Source organism: Lynx rufus, unplaced genomic scaffold, assembly GCF_022079265.1.
Source record: "Lynx rufus isolate CCGP_SWC_20201006 ecotype Redwood Valley unplaced genomic scaffold, mLynRuf1.p SCAF_3, whole genome shotgun sequence".
In the NCBI taxonomy this organism is placed as follows: domain Eukaryota; kingdom Metazoa; phylum Chordata; class Mammalia; order Carnivora; family Felidae; genus Lynx; species Lynx rufus.
This window is the reverse complement of record NW_025814845.1, coordinates 82,833,276-82,856,408: the sequence shown is the minus strand read 5'-3', so window position 1 is coordinate 82,856,408 and position 23,133 is coordinate 82,833,276. Positions and strand designations below refer to the sequence as shown.

At 38.6% G+C, this 23,133-nt stretch overlaps 1 protein-coding gene across 2 annotated transcripts in view; it reads right to left on the bottom strand.

Moving 5' to 3' along the window:
• NFKB1 (nuclear factor kappa B subunit 1) overlaps positions 1-23,133 on the bottom strand; it is a 120,482-nt gene that overhangs the window by 32,267 nt on the left and 65,082 nt on the right. For both annotated transcript variants that reach the window (XM_047091882.1, XM_047091883.1), the window contains exons 6-11: positions 21,100-21,248; positions 10,868-11,031; positions 8,674-8,832; positions 6,642-6,746; positions 4,102-4,193; positions 1,337-1,475 (exon numbers count right to left, since the gene is read on the bottom strand). In XM_047091882.1, coding sequence (XP_046947838.1) covers positions 1,337-1,475; positions 4,102-4,193; positions 6,642-6,746; positions 8,674-8,832; positions 10,868-11,031; positions 21,100-21,248 — 808 coding nt within the window. The remainder of the gene's footprint in view (positions 1-1,336; positions 1,476-4,101; positions 4,194-6,641; positions 6,747-8,673; positions 8,833-10,867; positions 11,032-21,099; positions 21,249-23,133) is intronic.

Below are 23,133 nucleotides of genomic sequence, written 5' to 3'. Positions count from 1 at the left end.
GGACCTCTTGGGGTCAGTGGACTCCAGGTTAAGAAATATCTTTGAGCCATTTTCCCACTTAGGGGCCTATTAAATACACTCAATGCTGAATTTCCCACCCTGCCCTGTTGAGTTCCAGTCCTGCCTTTTGATTGGCTTATTAGGAATTTGCCAGAGGAACCAAAAATGCAACATGTTTTAAACTGAGCTCCCTCTCTGTCCACTCAAATGTACTTTTGCTCCCTGGATTCTTTCCCCAACTCAACCACGTAACAACCTTCCTAGGCTGGGATTCCTAGAACCATCTATGACTCCTGAATTTCTCCTTCACCTCCTACCTCAACCAGCATCTGGGGCTTAACGCCACTGTCTCCTTGCATTCCTTACACTAATACCTTTAGGAACCTCCCCATTTCTCACTTGGATTCTTGCATTACTCTTCGGAGTCTTCATCTGCTGCTCAGACAGTTCCCTCAGTGTCCATATAAGGAAGTCAGAGCCATCATTCCAAACCCAAATAGGCCTGGTAATTCCCTTATCCAGATCAATCAGAATTCTTCAGCTGCCAATCACAGCACTTCTGAGCCTGGCCTTGGCCTTCCTTACCTGTCTTGGTCTTCAGTGGTCCATCTCCATGCCCAAAAGGCTCACTTCTCTCTGAACTAACATTAATTGTTCAGCTCCTCAAGTTTCCAAGCCTAGGAAACACTCTCCTTCCTTGTTTCTCACCTAACTATTGAAATACACCCCCAGGTTGAAGGACCTTGAAGAAGCCTACTTCTTGGTGGCTTCTATAGAATTAAGGGTCCTCTCTCTTTGGCATTCTCATAGGTGTTTGTAGATACTTCCCTTTTGGAGCTTATCAAAATCATAAATCACATTATAAATATGTAAGGAGACTATCTCCCCTTCTCAGGGTATCTTTTGTGAGGAAAAGAATGGTGCTTTATTCATTTTTATGGTTCTGCACTGCATGGTGGCTGAGTATCCTGTTTTATCACCTGAGGCCAGATGATGGAGGGGCTGAATCTCTTGAACAGCAAGCCTTATCATAAGGTCCATCTCAACTGCCCAAACCCCGAGATCCTCAATAAATGACAGATTCTCAGATTCAAAGACAAATTCTCAACTGTCTAAATCTCATATAAGCTTGGTAAAAATAAGATTATTTTGAAAGGCTGGACTCAATTCCATGACCCCAAAATAGTATATTACTTCTCTCTTCTCTAAAAATAAGTACCATGGGCCCAGGGGCAAGTTCCTAGGAAGCCATTCAAAGGAAGTGAACAACTAATCTCTTCTAATCAGCATTGTCCTTTTATGGGAACAGTCACAAGAATGTAAGTAACCCAATTACCTTTGATTTCAGGGTAGTAGAGAAAAGGTTTGGGTTCGCTAGTTTCCAAATCAGATTTCCTCCGAAGTTGGACAAATACGGAAGCCGGTTTTGTGATGTTGACATCTTTGTACTTTGGCGTTTTGAAGACGATGGCAAACTGCAGGATACAAAGACCCAAACATTAGGGTAGGCCTACATTTTGTTTTTCCAGCAATGCTACTCATTAAACGTATTAATAATTATGTTTAAACTAAAAAATACAGCATCCTAGAGAAAGTTACAAACTCAGAATTCTATACCCATACATTGTGATTAAATTGCCACTGTGAATTAAAATGAGACTATGCTAGGGGCGCCTGGGTGGCTCAGTCGGTTAGGCGTCCGACTTCAGCCCAGGTCACGATCTCGCGGTCCGTGAGTGCGAGCCCCGCGTCGGGCTCTGGGCTGATGGCTCAGAGCCTGGAGTCTGCTTCCGATTCTGTGTCTCCCTCTCTCTCTGCCCCTCCCCCATTCATGCTCTGTTTCTCTCTGTCTCAAAAATAAAATAAAACGTTAAAAAAAAATTTAAAATGAGACTATGCTAATATTTTGCAAATCTTTATTTTTGTCTAATATTTTAAATGCCTTCCAGTTGAAAATAATCATATGAGTAAAATGCATTGCACACACCTCCTTCTTCTCTTCTAAATCAGCCTTAAAGTGCTCCAAAATTATTTACAAGGCAACATCAGAAAGACTGGTTGTCGAAAGAGAGAGTGAAAATGTGCTACTACAATGAGCCCACAGGTTGGCTGATGAGAAGAGGAAGCTAAATCCTGCAGAGACATCCTAACAGGGTCCGTGTATTTTTTTTTTTTTTTTTTTTTTTTTTTTTTTTATTTTTTTTTTTTTATTTTTTTTTTTTTTTTTTAAATTTTTTTTTTTCAACGTTTATTTATTTTTTGGGACAGAGAGAGACAGAGCATGAATGGGGGAGGGGCAGAGAGAAAGAGACACACACAGAATCGGAAACAGGCTCCAGGCTCTGAGCCATCAGCCCAGAGCCTGACGCGGGGCTCGAACTCACGGACCGCAAGATCGTGACCTGGCTGAAGTCGGACGCCCAACCGACTGCGCCACCCAGGCGCCCCCAGGGTCCGTGTATTTTGAAGGGAGGATGGCCAACGCTCTAGGGATAGAGGGCATTCTGTAACACCTCTAAGACAACCTCTTCATTAATTTCTGTCAGTGCCACAATAGTTAGGCATTTTTACAGTTTCTTGTTTGATTTTTTTTTTCACTATGTGGTGTATTCACAAGGTTCAAGACTTTGTAAAATACAGAAAGGTATACAATGGCATATAGTGAAAATTCTCCTTGCCAACTCCCGTCCCCCATCTAGGTGGTCCCCACGGTGTGCCTGTCCCCAGAGGTAAACACAGTGAAATTATTAATTCTTTTTGCATTCTTCCATAGTTTCCTTATGCATATGCAAACGTGAACATTCAATCTTTCTGACATCGTTTGGTTTTATATCTTTAAAAAATTTTTAATATTGTATGTTTGAGGTTTTTTCCATATTCAGAGATTACACATTCTCTTTATTTATTTATTTTTTTTTAATTTTTTTTTTCAAACGTTTATTTATTTTTGGGACAGAGAGAGACAGAGCATGAACGGGGGAGGGGCAGAGAGAGAGGGAGACACAGAATCGGAAACAGGCTCCAGGCTCTGAGCCATCAGCCCAGAGCCTGACGCGGGGCTCGAACTCACGGACTGCGAGATCGTGACCTGGCTGAAGTCGGACGCTTAACCAACTGCGCCACCCAGGCGCCCCTACACATTCTCTTTAATAACTGCATAATAGTTCATCACACAGACACACCATAATTTATTTACTGGCTACTTATTGGTGGACATTTGGATTGTTTCCAATTTTGTGTGTGTGAAAATAGTATTTCTCAATCACTCAGAGTGATGGAGACGGGGATATAGCATTTCTATCTCTTAGTCATACACTCAGTTGTCACTGGGAAATCTTGATTTATCATGATGATATCAGCCTATAGTAGAAGACTCTTCCTTTCAATACTTTTCATTAGAAAACCTTTTCAAAAGTGTTGTCATAATTACTCTGGTAGAACACCGTAATGGACTGATTGTGTTCCCTCAGAACTCGTATTTTGAAGCCTTAACCTCTACTGTGGCGTTATTTGGGGAAATGGCTTTTATGGGAATAATTAATGTTAAATGAGATCATGAGGGTTGGGTTGTGATTGGATAGGATTAGTGTTCCTATAGGAAGAGACACCAGAGAGCTTACTCTCTCTCTCTCTCTCTCTTTCTGTCATGTGGGAACAGAGCCAGAGACAGCTGTCTGCAAGCCAGGAGGAGAGAGCTTTAAACCAATAACCAACCCTGTTGGGCCTTGTGATGAAATAAATTTCTGTTGTTTAATACACCTAATCTATGGTATTTTGTCATGGCAGTCTGAGCAGTCTAATACAAAAACTTAAAATATTTCCACTAACAGACCCAAGGGCCACTGCCTTAATGGTTAGGTGATCAGACACCCAAATGAAATGTCTTGACATGGTTTCAGAGCCAGTGGACTAAGGCTTTGCTCATAATTCTATGGTAGGTGACTTTTCTGGAAGACCTGCAAGAGTCTTAAAAATAGTACTCTTTTATGAAAGTTAAATAAGTATGATTTTTCCTTTTTCATATATGGAAATTAAGTACTGAATTTCAACGAGACAGAAAATGCAAAATCATCATCATCAGCATTATCATCATCCACTTACTTGTCTATGAACATCTGTGGGAGAAAAATCTCCAAATCCTTCCCAGATTCCACCATTTTCCTCCTCTTCATAAAATCGAATTTGGATGTCATCTGCAAACAGTCACATTCAGGTGTTTAATTTCACATAATAATATTTCACAACATGCTAAACTTTCAGCTGGTTCAAGATTTTACCTACAATGTACTTAAACATTTAAAAAAGTAGTTACTAAGAAATAGACTTTTAAATCATTTGAAATTTTCAAAATTACTGAAATTTTCTTTATTAGTTACCACAGTAATGGACCCTGAGTTTCATTTACATTGAGAGAATACTAGATTTACCCATTCAGTCTGACTTTTCTCTTAATCAGTCTTTGCCTTTCTCACTTCTCCATCACTAACCCAAATCATTCCTGAGGAACATGAAGGATATTGAGGAATATCAGAACCCCAAAAGGTGGTTCAAACTCGATATAGATCTACATAATAATATTTAACTTACATGAAGTTAACTGCATGGCAAGCACTAATTTAAGTGAATTATATGTATACATTAACTGACTTAACCCCCACAATAACTTTGAAATGCAGGTGTACTATTAATATCCTCATTTTGCAGAAGAGAAACTGGAGTGCAAAGAGATTAAGTAACTCATCCAAGGTTGAACAGCTAGTAAATGGAGAAGCCAGAATTTGAACACAGACTCCATCCAGGCTCACGATCATTCTGCTATGCTGCTTCCCTATAATACTTTATAAGTCCACATTGAGAAGTTGTTACAAATATTATATTGGTCAAGTCCCTTTGGATTAGACTGCCTAAATTTCACACTTGCATCATGGACTCTACTTCTGCAGAAATATGACAATATAACTCAGATTGACATCTCTCTGGATTCACTTCCCATTTTATAGGAGGGACTGCACTACTGACTTATGAAAACTAAGTTCATATTTCTATTTAAATAGAATTTTAGGGATGCCCAGGTGGCTCAGTCAGTTAAGCATCCAACTCTTGATTTTGGTTCAGGTCATGATCTCATGGTCTTGTGAGCCTGGGCGTGGAGCCTGCTTAGGATTCTCTCTCTCTCCTTCTCCTTCTGTCCTTTCACTGCTCATACTCTCTCTCTCTCTCTCAAACGAAAAAACAAAAAAACAAAACCAAAAACACCCACAGAATTTTAGAAATGTTGGGGTTGGAGGTGGATAAAACATCTCACTATCTCCTGGTTGATTCCCTTTCTTTCAGGTAGGACTCCCTTAAATCTAGTTACTAAGATGCTTTAAGTCAGGCAGCTATAACACTTCTTTTAATAAGAGATGTAATGTAATGATAATGATTAAGAATCACATTTACAAATAAAGGTACTCAGATTGTGTTTACTCACTGCACAGCAAGAATTTGGAAATGCATATTACTTGGATACAATGGGTTAAAAGACTAATACCAGGATATGCACAGAAAGTGTAAACATTTTTTGGATAAAGATATACGCCTTTACCTTACAATCTGATCCCATTTTTTCTGACTTTTTAACCTCAGGCCATTTGCCTCAAATGAGAATTTTCTTTTTTTAAAGTCATCATTCTTTTATTTAGGAGCTATATTTTTGGTTACGCACTCCTTACTTTGAAAATGCTCATCATCTTGTAGTGAGTAGATCTTTATTACACTATACATTCTATCACTGTATTTTAAAAATGAGTTGTTTGAGAAAATAACACAATCTCCTTCAGCTTTTGCTAATTTATATATCTTGTATCATAGCTAATGAAAGGTAAATGCCAAGAATGTTTTCTGAAAGTGAAAATTCTGAGACACATGCTCTGAGAATTTCCCCACGGTTCCTATTCTCTTTCTTTTTCTTAATGACATCAGAGTGTCACATGAAAGTATCTGAAGAAGCTCTCTCAGCTTCTCAGTGTTGCAACAAAACCGTGCAAGATAAACAAAAGAAACAATTTTATACTATGTAAAGCATTATTTATTCTGTGTCCATGTGCATGTGTGTGTGTGTGTGTGTGTGTGTGTGAGTGTGAAGCATCAACTATTATTACTCATTTATTTTAGTTTAACTAAGTTCAGATAGCAAAATTTAAAGTACAGAAACACTTAAATGTCACTGATTACAATTGCCATTGTTTTCTTAATTCTCTTTACTTCTATTGAAAAAAAAATCTTTTTAATGTTTATTTATTGGTTTTGAGAAAGAGAGCAAGCATGAGTAGGGAGGGGCAGAGAGAGAGGGAGAGAGAAAATCCCGAGCCCAATGTGGAGCTCGAACACATGAACCAGGAGATCATGACCTGACCGAAAATCAGGAGTCAGACACTTAACCAACTGAACCAACCAGGTGTCCCACTACTATTAAAATTTTTTAAATGAATTAGTTGGGTTAAAAAAAACACAGACATATTTGGAAGGGGTGAAATGTGTAAATTTTCTAAAGGAGTTCTATGGCAGAAGAGGGATATTATGGGATTTACTGTCAAAAAGGGACTCACAGACACACTCAGAATTACATTTCACACCTTGAGACTGGAGCATATATTTACCTTTCTGAACCTTGTCACAGAGAAGGTAAATCTCTTCCCCTCCAGTTACACATCCAGCTGTCCTGTCCATTCTTACAATTTTCAAGTTGGACGCATTGGGGGCTTCTGTCCACAGGAGAAAAACAACAAACATCATGGTTTATCCTCAGCTTCACAAGCCAGTCTCTTATGGGGAATCCTGCTCTTAGCACACATTAACCAAAAGAAAGTTTAAATAGTTTATTGTGACGAGCATTAATATACAGAATTGTTTAATCAATATGTTGTACATGCTAAACTAATATAACACTGTATGTTAATTATACTTTAATTAAAAAAACAAATAGATGCTTTCACTCATATCGCTTTAACAAGGATACAAATAAAACAAAAAAACCTTCGCAAGTCTTCAGAAGTCTTCACTTCTTGAGCATGGATCATTCATTACCACTCAAACAGATGGGGCAGAAAGAACAGTGTTTGTTTCTTCTACTAACACAGTAAGAAAGATTCATACAGAAAGAGAAAGAGTTTTTCTGATGTTTCAGGAAGTTCCAAACCAATGGATTCGTGGAATTTCATTTGGGTCAAGACCTTCAATTATTTCCATGATACCGATATACTATTTATAAGAGTCTTAAAAATGTAGAAAAAGCACAATTTTCTTAAATTATTTATACATCTTTATTTTACAGAAAAGAAAAATGGAGCTGTAATATTTCTTTTCCCCAGACTAAATTAGAATTCTGTGTGGTTAGGGGCAAAAGTTTCTTGTGGTAATAGTACAAAGCTTCCTTTTTTTTTTTTTTTTTTTGCTCCCACAGCTGCATTTTAAGGTGATCTTTAGTATACAAGTCTACATCATATTATAACTCTTTCACTTCCCTTCAAACTTGTTGAAATTAGAGAAATCAGTTAGCTGTTGTACTAGAGGCATGGAGTTTTCTACTTAGACCAAACTCTATAAACTTTCAGTGAACCTCAATATCATGCTTGCAGGCTCTTTTGAAATATTTGTTCAATAAATCCTGTACATAGCAAACAAGAAATCTGCATGGTAAATGCTGAAGACCATTGTAAAACTTTTTTAAAAAGTTCTAGGAAGTACAGACTGAAATAGAATTTTGAAGCCATGTACTATCTATGCTACTCATTCAGCTAACCTTCCTATCTTGATAAAAGCTGTACTATGTAAGAATGAAGATGGACTAGAATAACAGTTGTTTTTATTGACATCCCTTTAGAGCCTCAATGAAAAATATTGAGATATTTTTCTATCTGAGAGTACCAACAGTATAGGAATTCATAAATAATAAAAGATTTGCCATTGTGAAATGGCATGTAAGAGACCAACATGCACATGTGAGGAAGGGTAACCATATTTATTGGGCACCTCATAACATTCACTTCTAATCTAGACATCAACTTTTTTTTTAAGTTTGTTTGTTTATTTATTTATTTATTTTTTACCGTTTTTATTTATTTGTGAGACAGAGAGAGACAGAGCATGAACGGGGGAGGGGCAGAGAGAGAGGGAGACACAGAATCAGAAGCAGGCTCCAGGCTCTGAGCCATCAGCCCAGAGCCCAACGCGGGGCTCGAACTCACGGACCGTGAGATCGTGACCTGAGCTGAAGTCGGACGCTTAACTGACTGAGCCACCCAGGCGCCCCAAGTTTATTTATTTTTGAGAGAGAGAGAGAGAGAGAGATAGAGAGAGAGAGAGAGAGAGAGAGAGAGAGAGAGAATCCTAAGCAAGCTCCTCGCTATTAGTGCAGAGCCCGACACAGGCTCGATTCCACAAACCAGGAGATCATGACCTGAGCTAAAATCAAGAGTCGGACCCTTAACTGACTGAGCTACCCAGGCGTGCCTAGACATTAACTTTTTAAGCTAGAATTTAGCATTCCCATTTTGTAGACAATAAATGTGAGGCTCTGAGTGATTAAATTACTTGTCCTGGGACTTTGAGCTAGTAACTGCCAATGGTAGGGTTAGAAGTCGGTGCTTAATGCTACACCAAGCTGCCGCCTGTTAGAATTCAAGGACTCACTGCTGTCATAGATGGCATCTGATACCACGGGTTCCAGGCGCCTTGTGAAGCTGCCGGTGCTATCTGGGAGAAAAGCTGTAAACATGAGCCGCACCACGCTGAGGTCCATCTCCTTTGTCTGCTGAAGAGCTGCCTGGCGGATGATTTCCTTTTCCCGATCTATGACCATACAGCACCGTGCATTCATACCCAGGGAAAGAGTAAAGTGAGCACATTTTAGATGAGATGCTTTTGTAAAGCCCAAATAAAGAACAGAAGTTAAAATAACTCTATTTTTTCTTTTGCAAGTATTTGTATTGCTAATAAAATTTTAAAAATTGTCTCATTTATATCACCCATATTAAAGGCATCAAAAGAAGACCTGGATTTTCTCTGGATTACAGTAAAAACTGTCCTCTGTGTATCAAATTACCTCTCTTCTTCTTCTTTTTTTTTAAGTTCATTTATTTTTGAGAGAGAGGGAGAGAGACAGCGAGAGCACAAGCAGGGGAGGGGCACTGAGAGGGAGAGGGAGAATCCCAAGCAGGCTCCGCGCTGTCAGCACAGAGCCCGAGGCAGGGCTCAGATCTCATGAACTGTGAGATCATGACCTGAGCCGAAATCAAGAGTTGGACACTTGGACAGAGCCACCCAGGTGCCCCTAAATTGCCCCTCCTCTTTCTTATCTTCCCCTGACCTCTCCTTTTTCTCCCTACAATTATAGTTAAAGACAGAAAAGATGTGACATAATGGAATGCAACAAGCTGATTACACATCAGTTGTATTGCAAGCTGTGAAAATTAAGTATTCCAAAAGCTCTGTGAGCACAGGGACTACGTTCATTCCACAGTGCCCAGCACAGTGCCTGGCACAAAGCAGGTACTCAAAAAGTGCTTCTGGAGAAAGTGAATGACTCAACTGCATTTGACTCCTCCTTTGCCTCCTGGTGGAGCTTTTGTGCTGATGGATATAGTCATATTTAACTTACTACATCATCAGGGGTGATAATTCAAGTGGTGAGTACTATAAAAGAGCTACAGATGAAGAGGTATGGAATTGCAAAGGAGGGGAGCATACAAAGGCTTTGGAACAGAGGAGATGTATGTTCTAAATCTTGAAGGGATGGTACAACTTGAACTCATAAAGAGAGTAAAGGAAGGCATTCCAGGAAGAGGGAGCAGCAAGAATAGAAAGAATGTACCATGGTGAGGAAGTGAGAAATCATGGTGCCTCTGTGGAATAACTCAGTTTGACAAGAAGGTATGCAGTGGGAAACAGTTGGAAACGCAGACTGGGGCCAACTTACAGAATTGGGATTTTGTAGGCAGCAGGGCAATACTGAGCGGTGGTGAGGTGTAGGCTGGTCACAGGGTATACACTGGATCACAAGTGGGGAGGGACAGAAGCAGAGCAAGGAAAATGGAGTGAGGAGTGGAGTGTGCGAGAGAGCACGGAAGAGCAGGGCCACAGACTAGAGATGCAACACAGGCAAGAAGGGTTCAGAGGTGATGGGAAGGTTTTGGGTCTGGATGTCAGAACATGTTCAGTGGAAAAACAGTGATCGATTTGGGGTTGCCGGAGTAGGAGGTGATCACAGGATTACCAGACCAATGGACAAGGTTTAAAAGCAGACACTTTTGTACATGTGGTAGGACAAGGATTGGAGTTGAAAGAGAAAAATACAGGTAAAAGCAGGAAAATATAAAATCATAGCATTTGTATGAGAAAGAGAATAGTTTATGATGTGCCTGAAGAGCCCAAAGAGATTCCTTACCATAAGGTGAGCGGGGGAAGGCAGAAGAAGAGGTGTTCTTTGAACTAAGTGTTGAACTATGAACTTGGTTTGACAGGCTGGAAAGGGCAGGGTGGGATGTTTTAGGTAGGTACCTACAGAGGTATGAATATGCATCAGGTATCGGGGGGTGGGTAGTGATGGGGAGAGGTGGGTACATGATGGAATTGGAGATGAATCTGGAAAGGTGGCTGGGGCCAGACTGAGAGCGTTGTGTACCAAGCTAGGGAGATACAAATTTTATTCTAGAAAATAGCAGGATGCCGTCAAAAGGTTTCTGAGCAGGGAAGGTGTGGTGGTGGGGGGGGGGCACTAAAGTCTGGGAGAAGGAGAAACATGAGGCACACAGAGGAGCACCTGGTCTACACACAAGCAAAGGAGAGCCTGATCTTGAAGGATCAAGGTTGGTGGCATGGCACTCACCTGTGAGCTGCCGGTCTCCTCCGCCTTCTGCTTGCAAATAGGCAAGATCAGGATGTACCAGAAGTCCGGGATTGTAGCCCTTTGTACATGCCTCTGTCATTCGTGCTTCCAGTGTTTCAAATACTTTTTTCTTTGTCACATGAAGTATACCTAAGTTTGCAAAGCTGGAGAAAAAGGCAGAAACAGCCACAACAAGCACTAAAAGTTAGGCAGTCAATGACCAGAGTCTGGTTTCACTTTAGCAAAATGGCTTTTAAAAAACACACAGGCCTCAATCACTGGAGCCCACACTGTAATCAAACACATTACTATTTCTACAGTGAAACATATAGAGTAGACTTACCAAGGAATAATAAAGACTATAAACCACCACACATCGGGCCAGATTGGGTTTTGCCACCAAATGAGTCTGTGGTGAACTCAGCAAAATCTTTTGGTTTTCAGAGTTTATTAGATTTTCAAATGATGATTAAGCGAGTAGGGTATACGTGTGTGTGTGTGTGTGTGTGTGTGTGTGTGTGTGTGTGTACATACATATACATATACACTACTAAGGAAGTTTTACCTAGACTCATTTTAAACTATTTTCTAGGACAGTTGTTTAAATTTTTTTTTAAATTCTGAATACAGTACTAACTTATCTAAAATTTTTTTAAAGAATAAGAATAATATTATAACTCAAAGAATTTTTTTCTTTTGGCTCATCTTTGGCTTTCTGGATAGGATTTAAAGTCTACATGGAGTCCCATCTTCTGTTGGGTGATCTGTGAGACTGGAATTATTACCACTAGAATGCCATCGAATTCTCCATGTTTTCAGGATGGAGCACTTTTATCTCATGAAGCCTACATACCTATAGGACAAAACATTTTAATAAGCTAAATAAAGCAATTTAAGGGATTTTGGAGAAATTATATAAAATACTCCAGCCACTAATTTTTAAAGTTCATGAAACAAAAAAGTATATTCAATAAACATAATACAACAAACAAAAAAGTACTTTACCAAGGAGACCCATTCATTCAACAAATATTTGTTCAGCTCCTTATTAGTGCCAGGCAGTGTCCTGGATGCTTTTGTCAGCACTCAGGAATCCCTCCCTCCATAGAATTTATGTGCTAGTGTAACCAGAAAGAAGAAACAAATAGAGAAGCAAATTTTACGGTATAATTGAGAAGGCATTAAGAGTACCAAGAAATAAATAAATAAAATAAATAAATAAGGTGGGAACAGAGAAAAGGAAAGGTACACTTAGAAGACATGATGCTTGGGGCGCCTGGGTGGCGCAGTCGGTTAACGTCTGACTTCAGCCAGGTCACGATCTCGCGGTCCGTGAGTTCGAGCCCCGCGTCAGGCTCTGGGCTGATGGCTCGGAGCCTGGAGCCTGTTTCCGATTCTGTGTCTCCCTCTCTCTCTGCCCCTCCCCCGTTCATGCTCTGTCTCTCTCTGTCCCAAAAATAAATAAACGTTGAAAAAAAAAAATTAAAAAAAAAAAAAAAAGAAGACATGATGCTTTAAAGTAGGGATAGGCCAGAGAGGGCATCACTGAAATGATGACAAGTAAGCAATGACTGAAAGAAGGTGAGGGAAAAGATGTGGATATACGGAAGAAAAGAATTCAAGGTGGAAGGAGTAACAAGTTCAAAGACCCCGAGGGAGGACCATGACTGGTGTTTTCGGAAGACAATAGCAAGCTGGAGGAAAATCAGCAAGAGGCCAGTAGTAAGTGAAAAGTTCAAAGAGCCGGCGAGCCTGTGCGGCTCAGTCAGTTAAGCATCCAACTCTTGATTCTGGCTCAGGTCACGATCTCATGGTCGGGAGATCGAGCCCTATGTTGGGCTCATGCTCAGCGCAGAGCCTGCTTGGGATTCTCTCTCTCCCCGCCCCTCTCTCTTTGCCCATCTCCCGATCTCTCTCTTTCTCTCAAAATAAATAAATAAACATTTTAAAACAAAAAGAAAAGTTCAAAGAGCAAAGTGGGGGCACAGATCTTTTAAAGCCTTGTAAGCTTTTGCAAAGACTTTTCTTTTGCTCTGGCTTTTATTCAGAAAGAAAGAAAAAAGATTAGTAAGGGAAAGACAGAAATATTGTAACAACTGGACTAGATGAAACAAAGACACGTGTCCAGACAGTGATAGAAAAAAGTAGGACATGATCGTGGCATAATGTATAAATTTATTAAATCTCTATGCTGTGCACCTGGGACTAATGTAAACATTGTGTGTCAATTATACTAAAAAAGAAAAAGTAGACTAGCTGAGACACACAGAGAAGAAAACAGACCAAAAGAATATAAACTCCTGAGGGCAGAGATCTCTGGTGCCTAAAAGAGTGCCTGACATATGGGTGTCTAACACGTGTCTGTTGAATAAATGAATGCATGAATTAGCACAGCACAGAAAAGGTGCAATGGGACATGATGACATGCCTGGAGGCACAAGTAGTTTTTTAATAGAAACAACACGTCCATCTTTTGGCTTTTTAGGCTGGACTCCTATATACAACATGTACCTCCATATAGGTAATGACACTGGCAAACATCTGTTACACTTTACCACATATAAAGTGATTTTCATGCACATTATTTAACTAATCCCCGTGAAAAAGGCATCATCCTTATGTGAATAACTTATTTACTCTGGTAATAAATGGAACAATATAGAAGCCAGTCTTCTGTTTCAGATAATGATAGGAGTAACAGAGACCAGATTGAGTCTTTCACCTTACATAACATAAAACATATGAAAAAATGGTTTTCCAACACTGAACAATGGCAGCACAGGACACTGATCCTTAAGAGATCAACTAAGGTGAATCCTACAATTATGCTGGTTTAATGCCTAGAGTTTTCTGATTGCAGCATAGGAAGGGAGACTCTAAACAGACCTGGCCATCTCCTCGAGTTTGGAGATTGAGTTAAAAATCTGAGAAGGCCAAAGGGGCCAGAATTCACAGGCAGAGAACCAGAGAAGAGCCACACACAGAGAGATACTCAGAGATGTACACAGGTTTTGCCTTGAGTCTTCAGCTAAGTACTAATTGGAGATGTGTGTCATGAAACAACCCAAGGCTGAGGAAAAATCTAAACAAAACAAGAAAAACAAAAAACAAAAAACAACCCAGAAAGAAGGAGACAAAGATTTCTTGGAGCACACATGGGGCTGGAATAGTTCAAGAAATCTTGTAATACATAAATCATCAGCATGAATATTCAGAAAGTTACTGGCTTTGCAATGGTGTCAAATTAACCCTAAAGGCTGCCCCTGTTTCCCTAACAAAGCTTAGAAGTAAGTCTAGGAAGGAGAAAACTGCTCCCAAATTTAATTTCTATCAATGTTCAAAAATATTCAAAGGCATACAAAAGAAAGAAAGAAAGAAAGAAAGAAAAGAAAAAGAAAAAGGACAGCATGCAACAATCCAAAATTCAAAATGTCTGCCATTCAATCAAAAATTATCAGGCATGCAAAAAATAGGAAAATACAACTCATAATGAGGATAAAAATCGATCAATAGCAACAGATCCAGATGTGAGACAGAACACAGAATTTAAAGACACATACATTGAAATAGCTATTATGGATATATTGTATAGGGTCAAGATAATAAAAACCTTTAGAATATTAAGGAGACACATGGAAGATATTAAAAAAAAGACCTCCAACAAACCTATAGAGACGAAAAAACTGCAATGTCTCAAAAGAAAAATATACTGAATGGAATGAAAAACAGATTAGACACTACAGACAAAAGGATTAGTGAACTTGAGAACACAGTGATAGAATTGTTCAAAATGAAACACAGGAAAAAGAACAAATTTTAAAAAGAACAGGTCTCCAGTGAGCTGTGGGATAATTTTAAAAGCCAAATACACATGTAATTGGTGCTTCAGAAGAAGAGGAAAATGAGGAGTGGATGGAAAAAATATTTTGGAAAGTAATAGCTGACAAGTTTAAAATTTATTTAAAAAAACTATAAACCCAGAGATCCAAAAATCTCAATGAACCCCAAGCACAAAAAACATAAAGAAAACTACATTAATGCCCATTTAATCAAACTGCTTCAAATTAGTGAGGAGAAAGGAAAAACTAATAAAGAGAAAATCTAGAGCTGATAGAGAAGATATGGCACTTGATGTGACGAGGAACAAAATATCAGGAGGGCGCAGACCTCTTGATGGAAACAAGGCAAAAGCCAGAACACCTATGGGGTAGCATATTTTCAGAATGTGAAAGAAGAACTCTGTCAACTTGGAATTCTATATTCTTCAAAAATATCTTTCTAAAACAGAGACAAAATAAAGAGGTTATAGACGTTTGATAACTGAAGAATTGATCAGCAGCAGACCAGCAGTAGAAGAAAAAGGAGAGGAAGGGCTTCAGGCAGAAAAAAATGGCACCAGATAGAAATCTTGACCTATGAAACAGAATGATGAGCACTGTAAATGATAAATACATGTTTAAATATAAATACTTTTTTCCTTATTTAAAATTTCTTTTAAAAGATAATTGAGCATAGGGGCACCTGGGTGGGTGGCTCAGTTGGTTAAGCGTCCGACTTTGGCTCAGTCATGATCTTGTGGTTGACCAGTTCGAGCCCCATGTCAGACTCTGTGCTGACAGTTCAGAGCCTGGAGCCTGATTCGGATTCTGTGTCTCCCTGTTTCTCTGCCCCTCCCATACTCATGCTCTGTCTCTCTCTGCCTCTCAATAATAAATAAATGTTAAAAAAGAAAAGATAATTGAGCATTAAAAACAAAAATAAAAAACAATATATTGTGGAACTTATCACATATATAGATGTAAAATAGAGTACAGAATAGCACAAGGGCCGAGAGGGGAAACTGAAGTGTTGTTCATATATGATATATGAAGACACACAGTGTTACTCAATGGGAGACTAAGATAAGTGAAAGATGTATATAGCGTAACAAGCTGTAAAACAACTTCTAAAAACTATAGAGGTATAAACCAAAAGGAAGATAAAATAAAATCATAATTAATCTAAAAGAAGGCAGAAAAAAGAGGAAAAGGGGAACAAAAATCAGACGTGACAAGCAGAAAACAAATAGCAAGAGGGTAGAATGAAACACAGCTCTATGAGTAATCAGATTAAATACAGATTATTTAAACACCTCAATTAAAAGGCAGAGAGCATCAGATGGAATAAAAATAATAAGACCCAACTATATGCGGTGCATATTTACTTTGAATATTAAGACACAAACAGCTTAAAACTAAGAGGATGGAAAAAAAAATGTTCCAAGCTAAGGTTAATCAAAATAAAGCTGAAATAGGTAAAATAGTATCAGTCAAGGTAGATTTTAGAGCAAAAATATTACCAGGGATAAAAGAGGGTCATCTCATAATGATAAAGGGATCAATTCATTGAGTGGACATAAGAATCCTAAATGTTTATGTATCTAATAAAAGAACTTCACAATACAAGAAGCAAAATCTTACAAACCGGAAGAAGAAATAGATATATCTATAATTATAGTCTGAGATTTCAACACCCATCTGTCAATAATTTCTAGAACAAGTAGTGGGAAAGTCAGTAAGGATACAGAAGACTTGAACAACACTATCACACAACTTGACCTGACATTTTAGAACATGCATTCAGCTTGATTAGACTAGTCATTCTTTTTAAGTGCACAAGGAACATTTACCAAGACATAACATATTCTGATCCATAAAGCAAGTCTCAATAAACTTAAAAGGACAGAAATCATACAAAGTATCCTCTTAACAGTATTGAATTAAATTAGATATCCATAAATGAAAGATATCTAGGCAGGGGTATATTTAAATGAAGATGTAGTAATTAATTGTTGAAGCTGGGTGATGAGTACAATGGGGGTTCATTATGCTATGCTTTCTACTTTTGTTTATGTTTGAAAATTTATAGAATAAAATGTAAAAGAAAACAAGAGTGGACATTATTATTAAAAAACAGCACATGCAACTTAAAAAATCAAGAATCATAAATGTTAATACATGGGAATTCAAGATGATACAGCCACTTTGGAAAACAATATGGTAGTTTCTTATCAAGACAAATGGACTCTTAGCATCTGTCCCTTCATTTTCACTCCTCTGTATTTACCCAAGCGCCCCAAAAATGAAAACTTATGTTCACACAAAAAGCGGTTCTCTCATCCAGAATGGAAAATAAACTTCGTGTTCTTTAGCAGGTGGATTGATAAACAGACTATGATACATCAATACAATGCAATACTACTTAGTAATGAAAAGGAATAAGACCGCTGATACACACAACAACCTGGAGGAATCTTAAATGCATGATGCTAAGTGAAAGAAGGCAGACTCAAAAAGGCTACATATTGCATGATTCCATTTGTATGTCATTCTGGAACATTCCTATATGTATAGGAGACAGATCAGGAGTTGCCATGGGCTGGACTGCAAGGTAGAGCTGACTCTAAAGGGGCACACAGGATTTTGGGGGGCAATGGTACTATTCTATACCTTCCTTGACTGTGATTCTTATTTGAGTACTTGTCAAAATTCATAGACCTGTACACTTTAAAGAGTTAATATTAGAGGCACCTGGGTGGCTCAGTCGATTGATTGGCTGACTTCAGCTCAGGTCATGATCTTGCAGTCTGTGAGTTCGAGCCCCACGTCAGGCTCTGTGCTGACAGCTCAGAGCCTGGAGCCTGCTTCGGATTCTGTGTCTCCCTGTCTCTCTGCTCCTCCCCCGCTCGCACTCTGTCTCTCTCTCTTTCTCTCAAAAATAAATCAAAACTAAAAAAAAATTTAAAAAGTAATATAAAGTGACCAAAGGTGACTTTAATTAGCAGCCAGGTTTGAAAGCCTCTGCACTGTGCCAGATGTTTCCATCATCATCATCATCATCATCATCATCATCATCATCGAACTACTGCTGCCCTCTGGGTTGGTTTGAATCCCCATGTCATTAGGTTGGGATTCTACAGTGGCCCTTCCATCTGGCCCTTCTACCTGTCAGGACTCAAACACTGATTTATAGCTGGCACAAGACTCAAAAGCACCCCTGACTCACAATATATACTTTAATTTGGAAGTTGGACACTTCCAATTTCACTCCATATTTTTTCCATTTCCTCCAAACAGCATCTTTTCTGTGTATTAAGGTTTAATATTATGAAACTGCTAGTAATCGTTTTTGGACCTACAAAACCACCAATTTAATAGCTCATTGACGGAGGCCTTGTTTCTCTTTTATATTTGTATATTTACTTCTAGTGCTTACAATTGGTATTTGCTGTAAATATTACTTAAAAAAAAAAAGACTTCACATCTCTCTAAATTAGGGCTGCCAGGAAACAGAGGGTGTGGTGATTATTGGTAAGGAAAGTGGCTTAAAGCAAAGTCAAGTAACAGATAGTTTCCACTGATTGAAAACTTCAGAGAACTAAAATGTTGTTGAAACACATTGTTGACCTTCAAGGTCAAAAATAAAATGCCAAATTAAAATTATTTTTATGAGGACAGACACTAAGAGCTAACTAAACAAATGAGTAAGAAATACGAAGACAAAATGAAAGCTAAATAAAAAAAAAAAGTCTTAAGGTAAAACCCCACAGATTTAAGCACTCAAACCTCCAATCATGCCTTAGTCATCAAAAAATGAGTATTTTAATATGGATAGCAAAATATATTTGAAAATAGAAACTAAATTTTATTGATAAACCTAAAGAAAAGTTAATTCTTTGGTTTTGATAATTTATTTAATTTTTTTTTTATTTTTTTAATTTTGGTTTCAGTATAGTTAACATATAGTTTTGTTGTACAATATAGTGACTTGACAGGTTCATATATTACTCAGTGCTCATCAAGGTAAGTGTACTCCTAATCCCATCTCACCCATCCCCTACCCATCACCCCTCTGGCTTTGATAATTTAAAAGTTATTTATCTCCTCAGTGTCATTTTTTATAGATCCTCTTTGATGTGCTGGATTGGTGCCCTGCTTGTGAATATATACTCTTAACCTAAGCTATATTAATGAAAATAGGTAATCTTGATTCCATTTCTAGTATTGACAAATCTAAGGAATAACTCTGGCTATCTTCCTAAATTTCTCTCTGTGCTATTCTTACCTACAAGTTAGAACCAAATAATAATAATCGATGACACTCCATAAATAAGTATGTGGCAAGTCTGCTCATGTTATTTGGTAGTATTAGCTAATAGTTCAGACTAGAATTTGTGAGAGGTAAAAGGCCTGGAGATAAACTATGTAACCCAATGCTGATATTGTATAAGAGAAGAAGTTAAAGTGCCCAGGAAGTCATGCAAATTGCCCCCAATCCTACTGTTGAGTGTGACAGAAATGAAAATAGAATTCTGGTTTCCAGACTCCTAGCCTGATATTCTCTCTACTAACATCTAACAGGTTCTGACATCGGAAACTTAAAAAAAATTAAAAAGTAAGAGAGACAAATAAATCACGAAGGAAATATTATATTTTAGGAAACACTGTAAGCATAAGTTTCTCAGCTAAAAATCGATTATAAAAGGAGTACCAGTGTTTCATAGAACACTCTGAAAAGGAAAGTCTACTGAATCTATTGTAACTTTTAAGTGGCATCCTCTTGACTAAATTTCTCAGTGAAACTGTATAGGGTCACAGAATCCCGCATCACTATGATGAGACATCTTGATAACCAAACTTAGGTCGTGTAGATGCTCAAAATGTTTGTTGAATGAATGACTGAATGAATGAGTTTTCCCAACTACAGAACTCCATTACAAGAGAGGAAAGGATTTCCTCCCTTTCCTTAGAAACAGGGAACTTCTACTCCCGCTCGCTGTAGGTCTCAAACTAAATAACCATTAGTTCCTTCTAAAACCCTGGAAGATTACTAAGCCAAGCCACAGAAACACCAAATTATAGACAACATACTGGCAGCTTTATAATAACAAATATTATTAGTAAGGAACTTCATCTATAATTTCCTCTAAAGGCTGTGATTATCACACAGATTAAACAGAACCAACACTTCAAACTGACAGCAGCCTTTTGGGGTAAATCCGCAGAAACACTAAGTGATCAATTAGTCTGAAACTCTGACAATTACCCTGCATTTCAAAGCTCTCCTAGGTCAGTCAGGAACTGTAAAGAGTAGTCCAAAACAGACGAGGAACCAACTGTGACATACAACAGGAAACAGGCCAGTCTTTCAAGAGAATGTTGAAACAAGTTCATATAAAGCACAACAGAATTTTTCAAATCAATTTAAACTTCTTCCTCCAATCTAGAGTCTTTTTTTTCCCCCTAACATCAAAAGAATCAGATTTTAGTGACTTAAAAGAAAGCTCTCTCTCTAGGTTTTTCACACTTGAATATTTTCACAGTCAAACAAAGAAATACCTAGGAACATGAAAGTTCAACCTCCCCAATAACAACCAACTTAAAACTTGATCGGAATTCAAAGCCTGAAATGCTACCATCAACTTAATTACAGTTGATATAAATAATTCCTTTCTTTTGAGTGAATAGTCCAGATTAACTGGGATTTTATCATGAACTGTTTAAACCAGCAGTAGGACACCCTAGAAGACATTCTTAAAAATTAAACAAAATTTAAAATTTCTTACTCCTTTTGGGCTGAATTTATCTTGTAATACTTCATTCACTTAAAATTCCTTGTTCTATCTGTCTAACTCTTAAATGAGTATGTCCCTTTGTATTTACATTTGAAGTCTAATGAATGCCAAAACAAATTTGCATTCCTTGGCTTCTTAATCTGAGCACACTTTCTAAACAGCATAGAACTGAAACAATATTTATCTATCTATTTCATGGTTAAAATGTTCACGCTATAAATCCAAACTCATTAGTTCATTAAAAGAATCATCAAGGTGTTTATTTTTGCCACAGTTAGGTTTCTTCTAATTAGTCCTTATCTTTATCTCCATAAGGAAGATACTGCTGAAAGTGGTACAAATGCTTCATACATGAAGTAACCATAATTTATTATCCCCTCTGGGCCACTTTCGAAAGGGGGTGCTATAAATAATTTGGCCAGGACCACAGGTACAAAGTCAGGAAAACCCAGACATGTGGGTAATCTTTCTCCTGGGAGTTCAAGTGAGAACTCACCTTTTCATTTTAAGGCCCTCTGAGGATCTTGGGCAGGTTCCTAATAAAAGGGGTGTGTTCCAAGTCTTCGGGTGCCATGTTTATCTGATCATACCTTCCAAGGTATCATCCACCCTCACTTACCCGACCACCATGTCCTTGGGTCCGGCGGTTACAGTGCAGATCCCGTCCTCACAGTGTTTTCCCACCAGGCTGTGTGCATGCAGGTGGATGTTTTTTCCGTTTGTGACCAACTGAACAATAACCTTTGCAGGTCCCACATAGTTGCAGATCTATACAAGAAGCACATTGAAAAAGTTAGTACATCTGACTATACTGCACCGTGGAAAAACACTTAAGACAAACCAGTAAGTATAAAAAGTACGTGATACAATATTAGGCACACCTATACATATAGGACCAGAGCTCCACTTTTCAAACTAGGTGAGGAGCAAATGGTGGGATGGAGATCAATTAAAATGCTAATGCCGGTTGTTAGTTGTGTGTGGAGAGGATACACTCCCGCAGCAGGCCATTTCTAATGCTGCATGTACTGTTAAAGTTGGAATAGCACATCTCGGCTGCTGTGTAGCCATGAAGCGTCCCTTTCCTACTAACCAAGAACACACTTCATCTGCACCCTCATCACAACGGCCAGCCATGAGTGCTGGGAAAAGATCCCTGAGAAGGGATTTGGGACTGATGGATTGATGGAAATAGAAGGAGACAGAGGAGTAGAAACAGTGTACCTCAAGTCTCTGCCATGAGGTTAGGCAGGAGGTGGAGTCTTGCCAGGGAAGGGGCTCTGAAATGTCCTTGGTCAGGACACATCAGCCTTTGGCAGCGCTCTCTGCTATGAGCTCTGACAACTGAGTTACGTATATCCAGGTCGCAGTACGTCAATTCAAATAAATGCACTTCCTACGTGCAAATCCTTAGATCTGACACCTACTTAGCGCTTGTCTTATAAAACCATATTTTTCCACTTAAGATAACTCATCTTTTTAATTGTTATGCCTTTAAAATGATGACAACAGCAATAAAAAGGAAGTAGCATGGAGAAAATGGCATTTTAAAGCAAAGACAGCTTGGACACCCTTTCTCGTCTAGTTGGTCCTCCAGCCCCCTATAGCAAGTAGACCACAGATTCCTCCCTTGAGAAAGCCCCAATATTAAAATCATACTAACAGAATAGACCAATTTGCCTTATTTTTACTTTTCTGAATCCCACAAGGCAGAATTCTGTGATAAATTCAGCCAAACTATTGGAAATGCACTATATTTCCTCAAAGGGTAACCAGGCACCCTGGTTTGCCTGGGACAGGGTGGGGGGTGGGGTTCCCAGGGCTTTCAGGCTAACACTGGGAAGAGTTCGTCACCCTATTTCCTTAGCTCATATTTTCTCCCTTTGAGGGAGTGAGTGAACCTAAATCCAGGATCTCCCAACCATATGATCATTAGAGATATTTTAATCTGTACAAGCAGCCCATAGCTTGGAAGGAAAAGAAAGTGGACAGGAATCCCATCTAGCCACGAATCCTTGATGTAAGTCTTTCTGACATAAACTTGAGGAAGAACCTACACTTGCCAATTAAATTTCTTGGAAAAAGACAGAATCCCTTTCAACCAGTCTACTTCTATAAATACCATCAAACAGGTCCATATTCCATTGAGGCAAGGTTTTGTTAGGATTTTTTCAGTATGGATTTTTTTTTTCCCGCAGTCCAAACTCTCATTGCAAGAGTTGAGAAGAAGTTGGTCAGGGCTGGGACCGTTTGGCAGAGGGTTTGGGGGAGAGAAGTTTCCTGCCCTGAGCAAAGGACAGAATCCTTTCTAATCAACAGTGCAGCTCCCCTCGAAAACCCTAGGGCCTCTTTGCCCGAACTTTGGCCCAGAGCTGCTGCTAAAGTTTGCTTTCAAACCCTGTAATGCTCCTTCCCAAGAAGTGGCCTTCTGTCCTTGCAGAGCAAACTCATCACAAAGAACGTTAAGGATTAAATTTGTTTTAGACCACCAGCTCAAAGCACAAATAAACAATTTCTTAAATAGGTACAGCACTTAAAAAAGCCTTCTGGGCATACAAATAATTATGAACTTGGTTGCTTTCCCTTTTAAAAGATGTAGAAGAAAGCCTCTGTCCTTCAGGACAGGACAGGACAGGACAGGGAATGAAAAGTT